General features: G+C 37.8%; 3 protein-coding genes across 5 annotated transcripts; 1 reads left to right on the top strand and 2 right to left on the bottom strand.

The window, feature by feature from the left end:
- Window positions 1-2419: 2419 nt before the first annotated feature.
- On the bottom strand, window positions 2420-4334 carry ppp1r3da (protein phosphatase 1, regulatory subunit 3Da). 2 transcript variants are annotated; one of them, XM_084428294.1, is made up of 2 exons: window positions 4287-4334; window positions 2420-3875 (listed from the first exon to the last, which is right to left on the bottom strand). In XM_084428294.1, exon 2 carries the CDS (start codon window positions 3818-3820, stop codon window positions 2915-2917), a length of 906 nt encoding a protein of 301 aa, XP_084284420.1. In that variant the 5' UTR covers window positions 3821-3875; window positions 4287-4334; the 3' UTR covers window positions 2420-2914. The 2 variants fall into 2 exon arrangements, with proteins under 2 accessions (XP_084284420.1, XP_084284419.1); XM_084428293.1 differs by lacking the exon at window positions 4287-4334 and adding an exon at window positions 4147-4283.
- A 719-nt stretch (window positions 4335-5053) lies between these two features.
- On the top strand, window positions 5054-11795 carry fam217ba (family with sequence similarity 217 member Ba). 2 transcript variants are annotated; one of them, XM_084428150.1, is made up of 5 exons: window positions 5054-5408; window positions 5546-5738; window positions 5822-5927; window positions 6018-6082; window positions 8221-11795. In XM_084428150.1, exons 2-5 carry the CDS (start codon window positions 5632-5634, stop codon window positions 9569-9571), a joined length of 1629 nt encoding a protein of 542 aa, XP_084284276.1. In that variant the 5' UTR covers window positions 5054-5408; window positions 5546-5631; the 3' UTR covers window positions 9572-11795. The 2 variants fall into 2 exon arrangements, with proteins under 2 accessions (XP_084284276.1, XP_084284277.1); XM_084428151.1 differs by having other exon boundaries at window positions 5190-5307.
- A 6-nt stretch (window positions 11796-11801) lies between these two features.
- ttll9 (tubulin tyrosine ligase-like family, member 9) lies at window positions 11802-17431 on the bottom strand. Its single transcript, XM_084428152.1, has 14 exons — window positions 17336-17431; window positions 17117-17166; window positions 16262-16354; window positions 16059-16170; window positions 15753-15938; window positions 15605-15673; window positions 14996-15086; window positions 14648-14688; window positions 13720-13807; window positions 13549-13607; window positions 13281-13477; window positions 13076-13189; window positions 12854-12975; window positions 11802-12099 (listed from the first exon to the last, which is right to left on the bottom strand). The coding sequence occupies exons 1-14, from the start codon at window positions 17369-17371 to the stop codon at window positions 12029-12031; spliced, it is 1329 nt and encodes a 442-aa protein (XP_084284278.1). The 5' UTR covers window positions 17372-17431; the 3' UTR covers window positions 11802-12028.
- Between the last annotated feature and the right edge of the window lie 4244 nt (window positions 17432-21675).

The raw sequence follows: 21675 nt of genomic DNA, 5'->3' as shown, positions 1-21675 counted from the left end.
GGTCCACAGTTTTACAACAAATGGTAAAACACCTGTTGGAAAGCATCTTTTGCAGAGATTTTTGTATTTACTTATGTACTTGTACTTGTATGTACTTGTATGTACTTAACCGTTCTATTTCATCAGAAACGATCTGAAAACAGGGCTTTAAGTGTAAAATACCTCGTTTTATTAGTGCGAGGAATTGGAATCTTTTTCTATCATTTTGCAAGCCAAGCGGGCTAGGTTGGTGATGAAGAAAAATGTCACTTCACGTTGAAATATTTCACCCAAAGGCGAGCCCATGGATATCACACATGCAATGTGCAAACATTGCACAAGAGTTATGCCAGAGAAGGAGTCTCAAACCACAGTCAATTATTCCCTTAAAGTGAAAGTGAAATCAAAAACTGTCCGAGCTTTTGCCATCTGACTCTGTACAGCGCATTAATTCTCTGCCTCGGTGCTGATAAAGGTATATCAAATCTTAATTTATTTGCTTAACATTTCTCAAAAAAATGAGAGGAATCAATATAAAAAAATTATAATAATAAATTGCAATGCAAATGCAATAAACTTACCCTGTTGAACAGCTTATCCAGCTTGGTCATGAATAGTCTGGAACATTTCAAAGAGGTTTCCTCCTTGCTTTCATTTTGCAGAAATTTTTCCAGGGCCTGAAAATTATTGTGTTTGAAAGCCTCATCCACCAGTTTCTCCACCTAAGTAATAAATTACAAGGTGAACTTTGTGGTATTGTGCAAAAAATGAATAAAAATCATCACGTATAATTACAGGAGACAAAGGCATTACAGAGGTAAGAGGTTACATCCATTTTCCAAGAAATAAAAGCGTGAAGTAAACAGCTCTTTTGGGTTTGTCTCTCACCTGATGGTCCTGCAAAGGTGCCATGATGCGCAGACGATGACCTGTTTTAAATGTTGAAGATATTAAATATGATCTCAGACGCACACAATTCAAAGAAAATACAATTCCAGGAAAGATGAGACCTCTAAATGTCAGTCTTCTAATTCTCGAAATTACATTAACTACAAAAGTCACCAAACTGCGTGTTTTGGCTTTGTTTAGTTTAGGATGCTATATTTTAATCAAATTATGTTGTTAGCGGACTTTATTCAGTGAATGGCTCATCTACAGCATAGGCAGCGAATGACTGTGGCAAAAACAGCAAAATAACACACATAACAGTAACAGTTAAAGATTATTGCTGTAGGCGATAATATTTGTCTAATTATTTGATGGAGTAAATCGTAACTAGTTTAAGTTAGCCTGTTGGCTAGTGTTCAGATTAACGTTACGTTAACGTTACCTCAGATTATGACTGACGCATCAACGGACTTCAGGAGGAACTTTCACATCTATTAACAAATAATGTGAAGTTAACGCTGATCGTTCGAGACGAAAATGCTCAATTGTCACTCAAAATCGTTTGTAAAAGAAAGATATATTTCGTGTGTGTCGGTTGTATGAAGCCGTTGTGTTTTGATAACGCGGGAAAGTAAAATGACGAGCACGCGCGGCCACATAAACAGACACACAAAAAAAGGTTGTTCTTCTGAGTCGGATCTTTTCAATGAATCGATGTTTCTCGATTTTTCATTAAAATAAATTACTTTTAAAAACCTAACCATATAACCTATTTAGTTTGAATTCATTTTTAGTACATTAAAATAATACAAATTAATTTATGTTTTGTTATCTTATCCGAACAAACGAACCGACTAAACTATTTTAAATGGTGTCTTAATAATAAAACATTTAAAACTAAATACTATGGTATTTAGCACATTTTAGGTTTGAAACCTTTCTTATAAACAATTAAAACAAATATATATAAATCAGTAGTTTTAAAGCTGTTGAGATCATTGAAAAACTTTTGTCCATCAATTTGTATATTTTCAAATATCAGGGTGGCACAACTGCAAACATGGCTCTTTTATTATGAATTGACAAGGTAATAACAGTAAAGATGAAAATGCATTATCCAGAGAAGCTCTACTGATCTTGTGGCGGAGTGAAAAAGGTTTGTAGATCTCAAATTCTGGTAAAACTGCTCATTTCAAGTATGTGGGTAGGTTGGTACACTTTCAATGTCAGGTGGTACAACTACAGTATATACAAACAACTATTTGATTTGGTTGTATTGCCTAACATAATATGTCACAAAAATGCTTTGAAACACTTTGAAATGTTAACAGCTGAAACTTGTTTAAACAAATTTTTCATGACTCAAAAATATGCATTACATCAGTTTTTAAAAGATTGTTAAAAAAAACTTTTTTTAAGCTTTATTTGTCAATGACTCAAATGTCAATTATTGTAAATTAGTTTGTTTTTATGACCTGAATGTTGGTGGCAGCAACAAACTGAAGTTACAATAATAACTTAAAAAACACACTTAAAAGCACAATATTGTGTCAAATATGGCTTTATTGGAAGTTAAAGGACAATGTGATAAGAGAATCACTGAATATTTTTTAACCAGTTCTTTAAAACAAGTGGTATTCCCCATCTCCACTGAACACATCCTTATAATTTATTCCATCAACATCTGTGTTTACAATATACACAAGTAGGCTACTATGAAAATGTACCACATAGTGACAATAAAATCCTTACACAAACAAGTGCAAATCTGAAATGTAAAAAAATATATATAGTAAAGGCACTTTTTGAATCTATATTGCATTATAAAGTCATCATACAGTAATACTTTCAGTGCTACAGTCCAGTTAAACAGTTCTTAGTTAAAAATCTCATATTTCAACATATTATTCACAAAGGAAATGTGCTATGGCAAGACCTCCAGAAGCTCAGCAATGTATATCACAAGGTGAAAATGCTGGTGTTTGCAAGTAAAATGAAAAAGTGAAAACAGTGCTCTAAAAAAAGTTCCATCTAACTTTCAGTGTCCTCAGATAAAGTGTATCATGCTGTCTTCACATTCCTTCGGCACCGGCAGGTTGTAACTCTGACAGGTTAATTTGTAATTCTGCCCACCATTGTTATCCCAAAACTGAGTCTCCATTACTTTATAACAGACCGCAAACTCCAGCACAGCCCCAGGGTGAAGGATGAACGGAGGAACGGGAAGATGAAATCGAAACGCGTCACAGCAGGGCCCATTTGAAATACATTTGCTTGCAACCCAGTAAGCCTTGGTTTCTGAGCAACTCTTCCAGTTTGTAAAGGAATAGCGAACACTCACTTCCTTCTCAAACGCCAAATTCACAACTTGAACGATCCCTATAATGCCAGGCTCATAGCACAAAACCCGCTCTAGACATACTTGCTGAGAACACAGACGATCCGTGAAGTTTGAGCATTCGCCTGGCTGGACAGAGAACATGGGTTTCAAATATGGTAGGGATATCTCCATCCTCTTACTCGAGGCCAGCTCAGAATTCATTAACAGTCGGAAGAGAACATGCTCTGGGACAAATGGGTCCTCGCCGCTTTTGAAAACCTTGACATTCTCCAGGTCCAACCCCAAAGAGTCCACAAATCGGACGCTGGCTCTGCGACTAAGCTTCCTTCTCTCTGCTGGAGATGGAAGGGACTGAGTCCGCCTCTGGATGATGGATTTGGTTGGGGGTTCACATGATAGGCTGCGGCCTACAGTTTGCCTTGGAGTCGTTCTCGGGCTAGGTGGACGAATTTTAACTGGCCTCCTTCCACTGTCTGTCTTTGAGTGGGACATGCCCTGGGAAATCGGTGCGGAACTTTGTTTTGAGCAACCTGATACAGTGGTAGAAAATAGGTCAGCATTCATCTCTTCGAGGGGTGTGTCTTTATGGCAACATCCCAAAGACCAGGCCATGTTTATTAGAAATAGTTCCCTTCCAGTGCACCTTGCACAGAGAACTTAGAGAGACCTGAAAATGAGAAATATTCTAGGTTATAAATACTTATGAAATATTCGAGTAAGTTCAAAGAAGCACGTCTGGCATAATACTGTGCAGCTGTGAAAACATGGCAGGCTTGCTTACTATAGTTGCTTTAATCTCAGCTCACTTTTATCCAAGATACATTTAATATCTTTTAAAATGGTACAGTGTCAGTGCAAACGTCTATAGTCAATGACTTTGGCTCTGTATAAAAATTCTAAAAAAGAAGAAGTTCAAATTCGTGTTTTCATTGTCTCACCAGTAAAATCCGACGTGTTTGGGTTTACGACGCGACTGAAGATACTCCGACGCTATTTTGATAAACCAAGCGTTCATAATGTGGAGGAGCTTTACACAAACTTTGTGCAAAGGTGAAGTATACTACGTGATTTCACTCACATACGATGATGCATTTCATGCAAACTGCGCAAAGCTGGTAGGGGTGTGACGTCAAATGCAGGGGGCGTGGCAACTGCGTCAGCTGTACTCGGGAAATGCTGTGGATCTCAGGGTTGCCATGTCCGCCGATTTTGGGCTTTTTTTACGTCCCCATGAATCAAAATTGAAGCTTTTTGGCTTTTAGTATGTATGAATATGTTAGTCTTACTGTTATCTATAAGCTAGTGTGCTCCAAAGCAATGACACATGTATATTTAGAAGATATAAATAGGCTAGGTAAACGCAGTGAATGAGAGACTACATTAAATATATATTTGTGTGTTCCCATTTGCTCAAATAGCAAAAGAAAAACTCCACAATAGTGTTTTCATAACTTTAAAAAAGAGTAAAAAACTAAATAAAATAAAATAAAAAGCTGTATTAGAAACACCCTCACAGCAGCATTAACTGTTTTTTTTTTTGTAATTTGAAGCAAAGGTAATATAACAATAAATATAGTGTTAAAAATGTACATAAATGTAAAAAATGAAATGAAATTATGAAAAACTTTGCAGGATTTATGAAGCTGGTGACGTTAAACGCGTCATAAAAGGGTCCGGAATGATAAATACCACAATATTCCATAAAACAAATTGTCAATTTGGATTTCATATTGAATTTGAGGTATGGTTTTCATGTATTTAGACCCGGTCAGAAATAAACAGGGCTCACTACTTTTTTATTATTTTTTTGCGAGTAGTTTTTTTCTTTTCTTTTCAGACCAGGATGTTTACCGTTGATCTGGCAACACTGTTGGTCATTTTAATAAAACGGTGATTCTTGCGAATTTACACAACCACAATAGCATGCCTCTTGATACATGCACCTACGCGTATTTTGTTTTTTGCCGTGTTTTATGAGTAACCGTAACAGGCAGCGGTGAAATTATCCCGCTTCTCGTATTTCAGTTATAAACTTCAATTCCCATCATGCCAGTCGTAGGATCACGACGACAACGATGCTTGAACATACAAAGCAGCAGGTAAACAAGTCTGATCGAGCTGTAGTGATGCACAGTAACGGCGATTTCAACGCGTTTCGCTCAATGAACGATGATGAGAATTTCATAAACAAGATGCAAAGGTGATTATTGCCCTGTTAAAAATTAGTTTGTTCGACCCAGTTTAATGGATTGATCTAATTCTTGGCAAACTGGAAAATATAAGCTGTGACGCTGTTATTTCGCTTCATATCTGCAATGATGCTCTTCTGTCGCACAGTGCGTGTATGCGCTCACAAATGGGACATTTTGGGGCACAGCTGAGAGCTTGGAAACTGCGACTGTTCACTTCATAGTGTTGATGCGATGGGTCCCATCCTGCAGGAACGAACTGCGTCTGCGACACTGAAGAAGGTGCCAGACAAGGAGAAGGTTAGAATGAAAAATGCAGAAAACACTGGGATTGTTGCCAGGTAAGTTTGATTAAAGCAATTTATTAAAATCAAATCATATACATATATATATATTTCACTAAGAATATGTGCTTTATTTGCAGCAATAATAAGAGAGGAGGATACGTCAACCAGAATAAGAAACCTCTCAAAAAAACTGTGTCCTTGCATCCAGGCCAGGAGAAGGATCCTCTGCCTAAAGCCGAAATTGTAAGTTACATATTATGCAACATTAAGATTCATCAAACGTATTTATTTATGTCTGCAGCATTTTGAATATGTTTTCATGATCTTCCCCAGGTCCAAAATGGCATTAAACCAAAGAAAGCTAAGAGTCCAACTGGCAGCACTTGCAAGTTGCGTGGGTGAGTTTTACTTAGCATATGGAATTTATTATATAGATAACTATGAATAGTACTAAAATTAAACAAATGGATATTTCACTGCAGAATGCTCTGATTAGCTGATCAGGATCAAGTGCTGTGCGATAAATATTAGGGCTGAGTATTGACACAGATTTCACAAATCAATTAGATTTAATTTCAATCTCTGTTTAATTTGACTTGATAATGATTCATTTGGTTCTATATCAGGTTTTAAAAAAAATTGTAATAAAAAAAAACTAAACCATGTAGAAAACTGAGTGGTACATTACTAAAATATTAAAGGTTAAAATTAATAAGAGTCCAAACTATTAAATTCAATTGCTATTTTATTTTTAGGTATAATAAGCAACACACTAATAAAAACTGAGTTGTTTACAAACACGCACCCTTAAAAGTGCATTGTGTAATATTTTGGAGGATCTGTTGACAGAAATGCAATATCATATACATAACTAGCCTATGTTTTCAGTGGTGTATAAAGACCTTACATAATGAACCGTTATGTTTTTATTACCTTAAAACAAGCCGTTTCTATCTACATACACCGTGGCTCCCCTTACACTGAAATAGCCATTTTGCGCCAACATGTTTCTACTGTAGCCCTAAACGAACAAACTACTACATAGCGCGTTAGAACCTAGCTAAAGTCAATGAATAAAACACTGACACAGTGATGAACAAGAAACAATAATATTCGCAATAACGTATTGTTTTACTGACTAATTAAGTAAACATAATTTCTTAATTTATCTTTGTAAAGAAACCTCATTGCTTACTCTCTGCTGTCTCAGACGACAACATCTTTTCCTGTCGGCCACCGTAACTTCTGTTGGTTGCAATTCGTAACCTCACCACTAGATGCCGCTAAAAATCACACACTGCACCTTTAAATTATGTTTCTACTGAAATATAACCATTTAAACTGTGGCTGTCATAACTTGTTTTCCTGACAGATTTATTTAAACATGCATTAAATAAGACATCTCTAACAAGTTAATTAAAAAATATTATGAATGTAATATAGTGCTTATATTTACGAAAATGTGCCTCTCTAGTGTAATTTTTTGTAGCTAACAAATGTTATGGTCATTGAATGGCTTTCCTGAGGTAAACGTAAAGTCATGTGATATATTGTTTACAAGCTGTTTTTAACGTCTTTTGGCAATTGAAATGCTCATTGAGAGATTTTACTGAAAGTTGTACCTTTTTCAACATACTTTCTAGTGTTCATTCATTTTTATTTGGTGTTATAACAAGTAGTAAAGAGGAAGCTATGATAAGCAAAATTACTTTTAAAGGTAATGCATTACAATATTGTGTTACTCCCTAAAAAAGTAACTAATTCCGTTACTTAGGAAAGTAAGGCTTTGCGTTTCTTTTCGCGTTATTTTTTCTAACCTGGGTTTGCCTGTTTGTTTTACAAATGAAGGTCAGCAGCAAAGACATTGTTTAATAAAGTGAGATTAAATACATAAAGTACATCATTTAAAATAATTATTGCAGGTTTGCGTAATATTCTGAGTTTGCATTTGCATTTATTTTGTGGGATACTGAATCTTTTTGTGCAAAAGAGATGAGGAAATGCGTGCTCACATTTAGTCTAGCACTACAATCAATAACCATCATGTTTACACTTTCTCCCAATTTCTCTCAACATAGGAGAGCTGTCAGTCAATAAATGGGAAAACAATATAACTTGAATTACTTATATGAGCAAGTAACTATTTTGAAAAAGTAACTAAAAACGATATTTTGTTGTAAATTTTAAAGAAATGCATTACTTTACTAGTTCCATGAAAAAAAGTAATCTGATTACGTAACTCATGTTTCTTGTAATGCGTTACCTCCACCTCTGATTATAAGTTCACATGCCACTCGAGTACATGAACAGTATTTATTTTTATTTTTATGAATTGACAGGATTGGAATATCAAAAATAACAAATCACCAAGCTCATTGTATGGGAGGCACACTACAGATAATGAAATTTGATTCATGCATCAATGGAAAACAGTACAGACTAAAAGATCATTCTTGGGATTTAAGAATCATTATCATTTCATTGAAGTAGAAAAATCAATATTGTCAACCTAGCCCTAATAAAACCATTTCTGTAGCACACAGGGAGAATCAGACATGAGGCCTTCACGTCCCAAACTGTCATGTCCCGAGCGTGGACAGGAGAGGCAGAAAATTCAGCTGGAGCCTCAGTGCTGTAGAGAGATGGAACTGAGCCACGTGGCCTTGGAGAAGAGCCGTCGTGCTCTCTCGCTACCCTTGGCTCCTCAGCCAGTGCTGCAGCATTTCACCCTGAAGGATCACATCCCTGATCTGGAGTCACTCCGTCTTTTAGAGCACCAGGAGGACGACACGGACAGCGCCAGTGACCTGTCTGACTCCGAGAGGCTCCCTGTGCTGCCTTCTCCCTGCACTCCTCCTCAGCTTAACCTCCGAGCAGAGGTGATCACCTCCATGGACCTGCATCCCCACATCCCTGGACCCAGGTCGTTGGAGGACGATGATGTCAGCTACAGCTACCCAGACTTCCTGCCACCTCCATTCAATACCTGGAGCCTGAGGCAGCTCGCCATCTTCCTCAACACGGAGGGTAAGAGGGCTCCCCGGCCAAAACCCGTAGGGCAGCTAGAGAAGTATCTGGAGCGCCTCCTCCAGCTGGAGTGGCACCAGATACAAACCATTCAGGCTGAGAGTGGGCAGCACGTCGTGCCCATCATCCGAACAAAAGTTCAGGCCACCAGTGTCCTAGCAAACAGCAACCGGACCAGGCCTCACACTGCTCCTCCGACACGCCTCAGCTCTCCGCAAAGCTTTCGGCAGGGTCAGCGGGGCTTCTTTTCTTCAATGAGCAGCCCATCATCCACCCAGCTTTCTCGCCTAGTTTGCCCTCACTGCCATATCCGTTACCCACTCTGCAACGGCACTTGCTCATCGTATGCCTACCAGCGCCATTCCCGCCTCAGTCCCCTTTTAGAACGCAAAGCTCCTCCGGCCAACTCCCAAAAGAGAAGCAGCAGTGAAAGCCGGGCCTCCGCCTCCGAAAACCGCCCCACATCGAAAAACCAGCACCTGGTCAGTCCTCAAGCACCAAAGGCTCAGCAGAACCACCTGCAGGCCGTGGGTAACGTGCGCAGGGCATCTCATGAACTTAACTCGAATGTCAAATCCCATTCTTTGGTCAAGAAAGGAAAGACTGTGAGGTCAAATGAGGCAGAGAAACAGAAAGATCCACCTGGAGCGAAATGTGAAGGGGTTGATAGGCGAGTTCCTGCCGCTATAAAGCGGGAAGGTGGTGGTCCAGGGAAAAAAATGGTTAAGGATTGTCCAAGAACAGGTGAAGCACGATTAAGATCTGGCACTAAAAGAATGGTCACCGACGGCTGCGACGCAAAAGTGCCATCAGCTACTAAGACTAATGGCAAAGTGAAAAATGCTCAGTACGCCAAATAGTTAGTGCTCCTTTCACGCCTATTTTCAGTTGCCTCAAAACCATGTCCATTTAGCATATTGTAAAGAAGAGCTAATTAAACAATTATAATATCACTGCAGTTAAAAGTAGTTATATGTAGAAAGGATAAAGGTGCGGTCAGATTAGCAAAATATGGCGGGAAAAAGATCCATTGGGTCTCATTCATGAAACACGAGCAGAACGAATTTTTGTGTAAATCGTGTGTAAAGTGGTTCTGGCGTAAATTTTCGGATTCATTAAAATGTTCGTATTTTCCAGATGTTAGTTGGTACGAAAGAAATCTACACCTGCTCCCAGCCACGCGTAAATAGTGCGTTTAACATCCGAACGTTTTGCTCATTAATAAGGCTGCATTTTAATTCACCTTAATCGGTACATATTTACACAGCATTTTGAAAAAATATGATATATAGTAATTACATACGGTTTTTCTTTTTACCAGTAATAGCATCTGCAAACGGAACACAAATCCGCAAGTCACAGGTGTTGCAGTCAAGCTTCATGTCGAACCATTTTCTTTTCACTTCTGGGACTGTTCGATTAACAGATGAAACTCCATTAACTGCATCTGTAATATGCTGCCAAGCTTCCTTTTTTTAGGACCTGATACGCCGCTATGTACGCTTGAAAATAAAATGTGGCGTTTTGAATGAACTTTTGATAATAAAACTTCAATTTCTGCATCGGAGAAATTTCTCTTTTTCATTCGCTTTTGAGAAGACATGTTGAAATCCTTCGTTTGGTGTCATAATATGATGCAGTTGTCAGTCGGATTTAATGGGCGGGATTTATGGTCATTGAGAATGAGCGTGCACGCGCGTCCCATTTACGACTGATTGGAATTTAACAACACACACACACACACATTTCACTATCACATCTGACGTTTACGAAGTATTTGTAAATCAGGAGAAGAATTTTCGGGAAGGTCTCTTTACGCGCAAATCACTCACATATTTACGAATGTTTCATGAATGAGACCCATTGTCTATTGGCAGTAGTGTTGTCAAAAGTAACGACTTCGGTACCAAGTCGGTACTGAAATAAAAAAAATGTGACTATACAAGCATTTCTGGAACGAATTCTTAAACACCTCTGATTGGCCATTGTGTTCACGCACTCAACATAACTTTCAAATTGAGGAGCTTTCTGTTGGTCAATGATAACTTGAACCCTTTGAAATGGCCTCAGGTGAAATCGCATGGATTTCTTTTGAAACGGTAAATGTGACCGCACCCTTAAAAATGTATCCTTCTCTTTAGAAATCATGCCTTTTCATAGTTTTAGTATATTTCAATGTGCATTCCTTCAAGATATATTTATTTTATCTGCTTAAGTACATAAAAGCAGATTATCTTTGCTTACTGTACGCACAAATCCTCTATAAAATGAAGTAAACATAGTTAAATCCAGTGTGCATGTACATATCTCTTATTTGAGGGAGGTACGGCTAAGAATGTCAGTGTGTGGCATTTTGTGTAATGAGCACTACTGGTCAAAGAATGTATATTTTTGAGATGAATAATGAATGTTTTGTAACGACTGTATTTTTGTAAAGTGCTATTTACAGGGACTTCTTTTCTTGTTATTTATTAAATGTATGTTTATTACAATGCTTTGAAATTTTAGTTGAATAAGAATGTTTTGTGTAATGCATTATTTATCTTTGAATGTTTTGGAAGACATTAGCCTTTCAGTGAGTTAGATGTAGTTGAATTGTGATGTTAGGATTGACGATGGTGGTTTTGTGGTGTGGTTTGTGTTGATGGAGACGGAACTATTAAGATAATAGGGTCAAGGTTATCTATGTTTGTTTACTTCTTGAGAACTTTTCAGGTGATCACATTGAACTTCATGTTCTCTAAATATAGCATGTTTTGTTTATTTTTTTAAGGAACAATGATGGTAGTGGTTTTGTAGTTTTATATGTGTAATGCATATGACTTGAAAGATGGTACAGGTTGAGGCCATACAGTACGTAGTACCACATTTCCATACTTGATGTACTGTATGTAGCACCATTTCAATTTGGATGTCATGTACTGTAAAGTTCCCTTATCAGGCAAAAAAAAAAAAAAAAAACGCATATACAAAAATCTACTTTTGTCCTATCATTGTCAGATTGTGCTTTTATTTTGCTGAGACTTGTTGGTAGAGTTGAATGCAGCTATTTTTAGAGATACAAAATAAACCATTTTCATTACATCATCAGAGCCTCTGTCTACAGTATTTATTTGAATGCAGAGATTGATACCGTCATTGAAATTTCATTAAACTCATTATAAAACGGTAAACAATGACAGACCATGTAATGTTCAGATGGCTTTGCCATCTCTTCTGGGTATTTAAATGCTCATATTTACACTCATCTGAAGCATTGTAGGTATTTGTGGGATGTCATGCATAATTTGTCACACTGATTAGATGTCATCTGCATATCATGCTCTCTTCTGTCCTGGGAAAGGCTTTAGAAACTGTTGAAGCTGTTTCTGGCGATCATTCACACAGCCTGTAAAAACAAAAATGAGCAAAAAGCATTTGTACTTATTGCAGGAGACATGAGATGTGATGCTTTCCACAAATAGGTGTTTCATTATTTGTTTAAACAATAAAGATGCAAATCCCATGTTCATAAGAGAGAAAACGTATATGTTTAACAGCATGTAGCATGAAGAGTAGTAGTAATATGTTATTTGCAACCCTGTTACCAATGATATCTTTTTAAACAACATTTAAACAACATTAATATTTTGTAGACAATGACAAAATCACACAGGGGTTAAAACGGTACCAGATTTTGGTCAAATAAAGCTCATTTAATAGAATTCCTGAGCTCCTGAATGTTTTTAACATTAAAGGGATAGTTAATAAAAAAATTAATTAAAAAAAATGTCTGCATTTATTTCCCGTCATGTCATTACAAACCTGAACACAAAAGAACATATGTTGGTAACCAAACAGTTTTGGTGATCATCGACTTCCATTGTATATACAAAATATGTTCCACAGAAGAATACAGTCATACAGTTTTGGAACAAGGTGAGACAATGATGACAGAATTTCATTTTTGGTGCAACTAATGCTTTGACCAACCACTTATTGGAGACTTTAAAGCGCTATTTGATACCCTATTTTTAGAAATGCATTGTTAATGAATATATTTCTTGTTGAACTGGATGTAATTCACAAATGCCTAAGAGTGTGTCTAAAAAGCTCATGCACTATAGGCCAAGATCTCCAATTAGGCAGTAAAAGACACTAACCAAGGTGTGTATTTGCCACGAGGCAAGAACAACCCATGGCCTCTAGACCGACATCGGTGTAGACGGGTCCATCGTTCCACATTAGGTCAAATCCGCCAACCCTCTTCTCCTTGCCTGTCAGACTAAGCATAATAGAATGTTTTGGACAACAATGTCAACATACACAATCCTCCACTCTCTTCCATGTAATTTTATGTCAGTTTGTCAAATGTCAAATCGTACCGGCCCTCCATGTCTACAATGTGCAAGGTGTCCTCCAGCAGTCTGTATTTTAGCTCATAGTCCTCCTGACTGCTGGCTGTGAGGGAGGGTGAAGCGTTCACTTCAATCAGCCACCTGCATGATGGCAAACTGCTGTCATTTTTTTTGTTTTTAGCAATGCAAGGTATTCCTACATTCAAAGCATTCAAAATAAAAGCATTCTCACGGCTTTAAATCCTGGTCCAGAAGTATGTCATATCCGTACAACTCAAAACAGTGTTTGTCATTGATGATGGTCTTCTGAACACTAAGCAAGCTGCGAATAAATATGTTGTCAATTTCTTTAAACAGAGTCTGCACTGTCTCGAAACCATGCTTAGCAGTCAGATAACAGCGCAGCTGTTGCATCTGCCACTTACAACCCTAGGAGAGAGTAAAAGTCAGCGATTACTGCTTTATATTTTAATGAACATAATAGTGTACTTTCAACATACCTTCTCAGGATCATAATCAGGAGCAGTTTTTTGCACTGCAACATTGGTGAGATGAACGTCTGCGTACATCAAGGTTAAAGGTGATAAACAAGCGAATTCCATGTCTGTTTATGTTCAATGGGGCGTAAAATAAAAGTAGAGTGTAGTTCAGAAATATATAGCAAAGGATACACTGATCATCTATGCTGTTAAGAGAGAACCTGGTGTTGGAAAATCGAGCAAACCCATCACGATACAGCCAGGCCTTCAATGGAATATACTGCCAAAAACAAAATTACATTCATTATATTGCCTGACTTGTTTTAAAAATGCAACATTCATTTGTGTGTCAACAGTGATGTAAAGTCAAAAAATATATAAGTCCAGCTATGTCATAATTAAAGGAGCCGTATGTAAGATTGTGGCCAAAACTGGTACTGCAATCACTTTCAAATTACTGTAGAGCGGCGTATCCCCTCCCCCTCCCCCCTGACTCGAGGTTGCCAGACAGGCTGCAGGATCCAGCACGAACGTTTGTAGCTGCAGCTGTGGTAACTAGAGCAGAGCTGGCAACCCGGATGCCGAAACACTACTGACTTCGTGATTGGTAGATAGGTGGAGGGTGGCGCTTCAGGCCAAAACACAACATGACAACATCAACATCAGTTGAGGGCTGCAACTTCACTTTTTAAATGACAATATCCTGGCCGGACTACTGTTGTCAAATGAACATGATTTCTTAATGTCTAGTGACATATCAGGGCCATTTTATGATTAATTGAAATACATTTCTTACATACAGCTCCTTTAATTACGTAATAACTAAATGACAACCAGGACATCGTACTTGGAGCAGACATTCTTCAAAATATCTTCTTTTGTGTTCAACAGAAGAAAGAAATTCATACAGGTTTGGAACAACTTGAGGATGAGTAAATGATGACAGAATTGAAATTTTTCGGTGAACTATCCCTTAAATTTCATATGCAATTGCAAAAATAACACATTTTTTAAACATGTTTCTCACTGCAGCAGAAGAAAGTACTTTATCAACGAAAAATTAGCACTGTGCATATTTATGAAATAAAAATTGCAATATAAAAAAAAAACGCTCACTTACTGATGTTACGAGCACATAGACTCTCAAGTCAAATTTTCTCCCTGGTGGTAGAGGTAAAATACGTTCAGCTATTATAATAATAAAGGTTCAAATAAAGACAATAAAGTACTGAAGCAAAAGGCCAATTCACACTGCACTGACAGATGCCGACATATGCGGACAGTCACCAGATTACAGTACGACATTCCACGACTCAATAAGCATGGATTCAACGATCAATCTGTGAAAACAAGCTCTGACAGAGGACAACAGGGGTAACAGACTAATCCGACAAAACCTGACGAAGTGTCATCTGTCTTGCATCTGTCGGTGAAGTTTGAATTGGCCTTAAAAATGTATTAGATGTACCAGCTATGAGGTAGGGATTCTCAATGTAGCGCTGAGCGACATAGCTCTCAACTTGAGCCTCATCTCTCTGTTCTTCAGAGCGGGTCCCATCCTAAAACCAACAGCAGCACCGTTACGCAACATAGAGGTTTGGGATGACACTAATGAAAGAATTTACATGTTTGGGAAAATGTAAGATTTAAAGGTATAGCGGAGGATTTTCCCGAATTTTAGAAAAGAACCGCCCTCTCCACTTTTTGAAAAAATGCACATGCGCAACACTCTACCTGCTCCCGAGAGGGAACGCCTATTAAACGTGTGCACGAGAGAGCATGCACGAGCTAATCATAGCTTACATTAACTTTTACTAGCAGTGATTTTAAATGGATTTCTCCAAACTTTACCTGTCAAGTAGAAACTTCGCGACTGAGGCGTCAGTGGGAAGCCCAACCTGTGTTTTGAGCGCACGCCATCGTGTGAATCGTGTGCACGAGCACGTACGACGGCCTTACGTAAACATATCACCAGAATGATTGACGCTTAGGAGGACCAATAGTCTTGATGATCCACCCGGAAAAACAAAATCCTCCGCTATACCTTTAAGATTCGGTGCTGTCAAGTTTGTATTACCTTCCTCCAATCTATGATATCTTTGAGTTTCCGAAAGAGAAAAATTCCTTTCCCTTGCGATCGTGCCACCTGTGATGGGAAGTTATTGTAACAATGGATGACCTGTTGATGATCAGTTTGGTAGTATCGTACTGCTACAAACACTCACAGGCTTCATGATCCAGGTGCTCCCTGGGCTTCTCTTAAACTCTTCCACAAATATGTGATACTCACTGGGCAGCTCAAACGTCCGTGGGAAAAAGTCACATTTGGCTGCCTCTAAACGCCCAGCCTCCCGCTCTAAATTTTTTCTATACCTCTTCAGGTTTTTTACCATCAGGTTCTTACGAGTCAGCTATAGAAAAAAATAAAAATAAATCATGATTATTTTCTGTTCACCTTCATTCGATTGTAATATACACAATATTCTGCAGGTCAGTAAATGTATTACACAACGTAATTTCATAATACTGACCTCGTAGTGGTTGCGAAAGTGACATATCCGCACGTGTTCCTCCATGTACGAGTGATCGAAGTTCTCTCTCAGCCATCCAACATCACACCAGTTAAAGTCCCAATCGCCTTCTCTGTATGGGGAGACATGAATGCATGACGCAAAGAGGATACTGTACATACCGTAGGGTTCGAAAACACACACAGTAAAAGCTCAGCACTTACTCTTTCACCTCTACCCAGCCTGGTCTCTGGTTTAGGACATCCTGAATGGTGTTGGTCAGGCCACATCTGTACCGTATACAACTCCTTACCTCCCTGAAAATGAACCACATTGGATTATTCAACTACCTTTTATTCATACACATGTACATACCTACACAGACAACAGTTTGAACTTCAGAGAAAATATTAAACGCTTTTTTAAAACAAGCATCTCCACTAAAAGATTAGGCTAAGTGATCATTTTTTTTTTAATGTTTTTGAAAAAAGCCTCTTATTCTCATCAAGATTGCATTTATTTAGTCCAAAATACAGTAATATTGTCAAATTTTATTACAATTCAAAATAAATGTTATCTGTTTGAATATGTTTTAAAATGTAATTTATTAAAGGGATAGATCACCCAAAATGATGACAGATTTTAAATTTTGGGGTGAACTATCCCTTTAATGCAAAGCTGAATTTTCAGCATCATTACTCCAGTCTTCAGTGTCACGTGATACAGAAATCAGTCTAATATGCTGATTTGATGCACAATAAATATTTCTTATTATTGCCAATGTTGAAATCAGTTCTGGTTTCTGTGCTGAATCATATTTTTGTTGAAACCGTGATACATTTTTAGGATTCTTTGAACGGCATTTGTTTGCAATGTAAATCTTTTGTAACATTATAAATGTATTTGCTGCCACTTTTGATCAATTTAACGTGTCCTTGCTGAATAAAAGTATCATTTTCTTTAAAAAAAATTTAATTGTACTGAACTCAAACTGTAGAGCGGTAGTGTAAAGTATGCCTATCTAGACACTTAAATGAATGAATGTCATTGTATTAGAAAGCAAAAGCTAACAGACTTACCCTTCCTTTTTCCTCTGGGAACTGTAGGCACCTTTATGTCCAGCTGTCTGCTGTTTAAAGTAAGTTTTTATTTTACAGCAAACCTTATTAGAGCTGGAGCGTCACACAGTTTTGTAACGCAGAGCTAATTTTAAAGAAAGTGTGCAGAAATGGTTCTTGTATAGCACACAATTTCACGTGATTCAGTATATATTTTTGTTTTAAACGTCACCGGCTTACCTTATTCTTGGACATGTCAGAAACTAACCATCTCATTACAGCGGAACCTTACCAGCGTGAGACTAGAAGGACTAGAACTGTAGTCTATGTGTTGTCATAGGAACCACCGCGGACCAATTGCCTCGTAGTATTCCGCAGTGACGTTCTGAGGGGGTATCACTCCTCAAGACACGTCGGCGCGCCCGCCATCTTGGAACGGTTTGCTTATCGTTACTCAATGATAAGCATCAATGATGCCACAACGTTGTGCAACTTCTGGTTGTGAAATCAAAGACAAGAGATTTAAATTCCCGAAGAAATGGTTTAACCTTTTACATGTGAGAATGTGTTGGTTTGTGTTTTTATTTGTATCAACTCAATATTACAGGTTTTTACTATGGTACTTTTTAATGTTTTTACTTTTACTATTGTAACTTGTAATGTTGTTAGCCTTCATCTTGTTGTATTGTGTTAGTTTAGCAAAATCATCTGCTGAAGTCGACTGCAGATTTCCATACATTATCTGCAATCGACTATGCGTCTAACTACGGTTGCAAACCATAGACAAATAAAATAAATATATTATGAGTTGCAGGCTTTGATCGTTCCAATATGGCGGACTGCATAACCGCCAATGACGCATCTATACATTATAAATGGAACAACCCCCCCAACAACACTATGTCCCTACTATACAAATCTCACAAATATTACAGATCTTGAATTTGCTTTTGGAATAAGCAAGATAGGCTAAAAGAGTTCAATACGACAAATTAATGAAGTTAGAAATTCATTTTATGATGCTGGAAATATTTGCGCCTTGGTGTAAACATCATGAATGTACACTAGGGGGCAGCATAATTTTAATAAAATTATCCACAACGAAACACAATCTTCACGTGCACAGAAGTCTAAAGTGTCTAGACAAAGGTAATCTGACAACTCTTTCTTTTCAACCAGCGTATTTTTTTCTTATTATCTGACACAAATAAACATGTTGAGCAGAATAAAGGCAGCAGTTAGATGATTTGTCATGTGCTTCGTTAAATATAAAGCTGTTTTACTCACTATCAAATAAGCTACTAAAGATGGTCATGCAGATTGATATTTAAACGGTTTTTTTTTTTTTCTTCATTTAATCTGTGAATTTAACATTAGGATATTATTCAATAAAACGCCATCGTTTGATAAAAATAACTAGCCAGGTTAACTGATTATCATCTTTTGTCTGGATCAGCCCAAAATCGTACAATATATACCAGGCATTAGGCCTAGCACTTTTGTCTGACTAGCGGATGCGTTGAGACATGTTTTCATGTTTGTTAATATAAGTCTAATGTTCGATATAAATCCTATTCTGTGTTTAATTGTTAGATTTTTTTTTTACTTTTAACATATTAAAATGTTTAATTTAACTTTAAATCATTTTAAGCCTTCTTTTAGCCACTTGGAAGTTTACTGAGGCCACCTAGACGGCCCTGACCCTCTGCATAACATCCTAGGCCCATTATTTGTGTTCGGTTTTGGAGTTTTTGGTCAAACGACGCTTGACTTTGGTGGGCACTGACTTTATGCGAGTGTGCAAGTGGTTGTTAAGCGAGTTGACCAAGACAGGACATGTTGACCGCGGCAGAATGATAATGTTCCGCAGCTGTGTGATTCGACCTCTCAGTTCATCAAATCTGGCATCAAAACGCTCCTTCTCCAAATGGACAATTATCTATAAAAACCAATCTGCCATCTCTTCAAAGCAAAGTAAATCTCAGGGGATGAAATGTACTTCATCCATGGATCAGCAGAACCCTTTACACATAGAGAAAGGATTACCTATGAATCCAGCCATGCCGACGGCCTGGGCTAGAACGTTTTTATCCTTCATCTCTCCTTGGGCGATGTGAGAAGCAAACACAAAGTGTGGTGAAAAACCTCCGTGTTCTGTGGCGCTGGTCCAGAGTTCTCAGCCCAGAGCTTCTCTAAGCATTGTTGGATTCTAAGTGGAATGTTGGCGTGGAGGGTAATTGCCTCTGAGTGGGACAGTATCGTTACGGCCAGGATATGGCGTGCAGTCTTTATCCTGACAGCTCAGCCCCAAATAGGGAAAGATCCCAGTAGGGATGAACTTCTTATGCTGTCCTGTCCAGGTTTGAGGTTGTGGTTCTGGTGCTCTGGTCAGGGAAAATGTGGGGAAAAACAACCTGCATGTCCTCAAAAGCTCGGAAAGGAACAATTTATAGCTTAGGAATATTGAATCAACCTCTAAATGCTCCTATGAAGAGCTGTGACAGATTTTTCCATTACTAAAGTGTTATCAAAATGCTAAGACATGGCTCCAGACTCTGGTATGTGTGGTCAAAACCCTCTAACCAAACGTAATGCAGTTTGACTCACTGCCTTAGTGGTTGGAATGGACATCTTCAGGTTTGGAGCCAGCCTCTCTCCTTGAGACAGCCGTCCAAACACTTGCCAACTAATAATCAAAAAGAACTGATAAGCAGAACCTTTCAACGGGTCTTATGAGCATGAAAGTACAACTTGAACTTTTATATCACAGTATACAAACTATTCATTGTTTGATTTTTTTTTTTTTGAATAACGCACTGCTGACCTATAAAAGATTAATTTGGCAATAAGTCAATGGACGCATTTGGCACAGAAAGACATCACAAGCAAACATGACTTGACTGCGGAGTGTTTCCCAAAATGGGGACCCATCTGACCAAAAAAATTTCAAGTCAACTCAAGTCTGAGTTTTTGCACATCTTAATACAGGATTATTGGCAAATTTAATAATTGAACAACTGGCTCACTTTCGATTCATGAGTTTGAATTTGAATTGAATTGGCCTCATCTCACAACTATTTACTACCGTTTAAAAGTTTGGGGTCAGCGATATTTTTATTTGAAAGAAATTAACACTTTTACTCAAGGATGCATTCAATTGATCTAAAGTGACAGTAAAATGTATAATGTTACAAAAAATTTTTTTTTCAAATAAACGCTGTTCTTATGTAAAAAAAAAATATATCAAGGTTTCTACAAAATGATTAAGCAGAACAACTGTTTTCAACTGATAATTGTGCACAAAATCAGCATATTAAGAGTGATTTCTGAAGGATCATGCAGTACTGGGGAAAGTTACTTTTAAAAGTAATGAGTTACAATACTGCGTTACTCCTTAAAAAATTACTCCAAAAACAACAACAGCTAAAGTTCTGTTTTTTGCAAATGTAAAGGCCTCTACTGTACAGGCGCATTTTCACGCCTGTACAGTAGAGGGCGCAGCTCAAACAAACCATTCAGCTGTGCTGCCATTCCGGATTGCAGAAGAATAACACGCTTTGGAACGTTGCTGCGATACATCAACGCGTCCGCCATATTGCTGAGGGCAAGACTGCGCTGTAAACAAATGCAAGTAAATGGGTGAGCTGCGGTTTATCTGGATAAAAACAAAAATAACGTTTACATTTATCAACCGATTTCAGTGGTTTGTACGTGGTGTACAAAAAGTTCCATCTCTAGTTATTTAAAATCTCGATAGTTAGACTTTTAAAATATTTTTTAATAAGGAATTGTCAAAGCTCAGGCTTGTCATGTATTTGGCTTTTTATTCTTGGATAAGAATATTGTGAAGATACTGAGATATAATTTAATTTTCACATTAAATGAAATAAATGTGGAAAAAGCATTTTCTGTTTTTGACCCGATTTTAGCAATAACGAAGACAACTGATGGATCCTTTATTATGGTAATGTCACGATTCATGGATCCGTGTGTTCTGGTGTGTTTGTGGGTATGTGGTGCGTTGCCTAGTAACAACAGCTGATCACTCTAATCAGAATTCACAGATGTTGCTAGTCAGCTGCCTTTATCTAGCTGGCGTGTGAACTGTGTTGTCGGTTCGTTATTCATGTCTTGTTCTGGTTGCCAGTTATCTCGTCAGAGTTTCCATGCTGAGATTGATTCCTGCATTCTCATCTGAGTTTCCACTCTGTGTTGGATTATCGGTCTAGAGTTGACATTGACCAGCATCCTGGTCTGTGATTCCACGCTGAGTTTGATTCCCGCATCTTCATCTGAGTATCCACGCTTGTGGCATCGTCTGTCTAGAGTTTCTTCAGCCTTATGGATCTTGTCTGACTTCCTCTGTCCTTGCTGTCTCAATAAACTATCTTTCACTTGCCCTTGGATCTTGGGACTCGTTATTGTTGTGACAGATAATACATGTGATATGGTACAACTACAGTGCAATGCAAATAAAATAAACACAGTATACAGCAAATAAAATAGTAATGAATAGGATCATTTTATAATATCATAATAAAATGATAATAGCATATAGTTTATGTATAATACTATAATAA

This window comes from Rutilus rutilus (genome assembly GCF_951802725.1).
Source record: "Rutilus rutilus genome assembly, chromosome: 13".
Lineage (NCBI taxonomy): Eukaryota > Metazoa > Chordata > Actinopteri > Cypriniformes > Leuciscidae > Rutilus > Rutilus rutilus.
Note: the sequence above shows the minus strand (reverse complement) of the source record. Positions and strands in the feature narration are given on the sequence as shown.

What these genes read in the sequence shown, in the direction of transcription:
- ppp1r3da (XM_084428294.1), bottom strand. Translation starts at nt 3,820, where the DNA reads ATGGCCTGGTCTTTGGGATGTTGCCATAAAGACACACCCCTCGAAGAG.
- fam217ba (XM_084428150.1), top strand. Translation starts at nt 5,632, where the DNA reads ATGGGTCCCATCCTGCAGGAACGAACTGCGTCTGCGACACTGAAGAAG. An exon ending in CTCTGCCTAAAGCCGAAATT is followed by an intron (nt 5,928 to 6,017) that starts GTAAGTTACATA and finishes GATCTTCCCCAG; the next exon opens with GTCCAAAATGGCATTAAACC. An exon ending in AGCACTTGCAAGTTGCGTGG is followed by an intron (nt 6,083 to 8,220) that starts GTGAGTTTTACT and finishes CCATTTCTGTAG; the next exon opens with CACACAGGGAGAATCAGACA.
- ttll9 (XM_084428152.1), bottom strand. Translation starts at nt 17,371, where the DNA reads ATGAGATGGTTAGTTTCTGACATGTCCAAGAATAAG. An exon ending in ACTTTCGCAACCACTACGAG is followed by an intron (nt 15,939 to 16,058) that starts GTCAGTATTATG and finishes TTTTTTCTATAG; the next exon opens with CTGACTCGTAAGAACCTGAT. An exon ending in TAACAGCATAGATGATCAGT is followed by an intron (nt 13,608 to 13,719) that starts GTATCCTTTGCT and finishes TGATGTACGCAG; the next exon opens with ACGTTCATCTCACCAATGTT.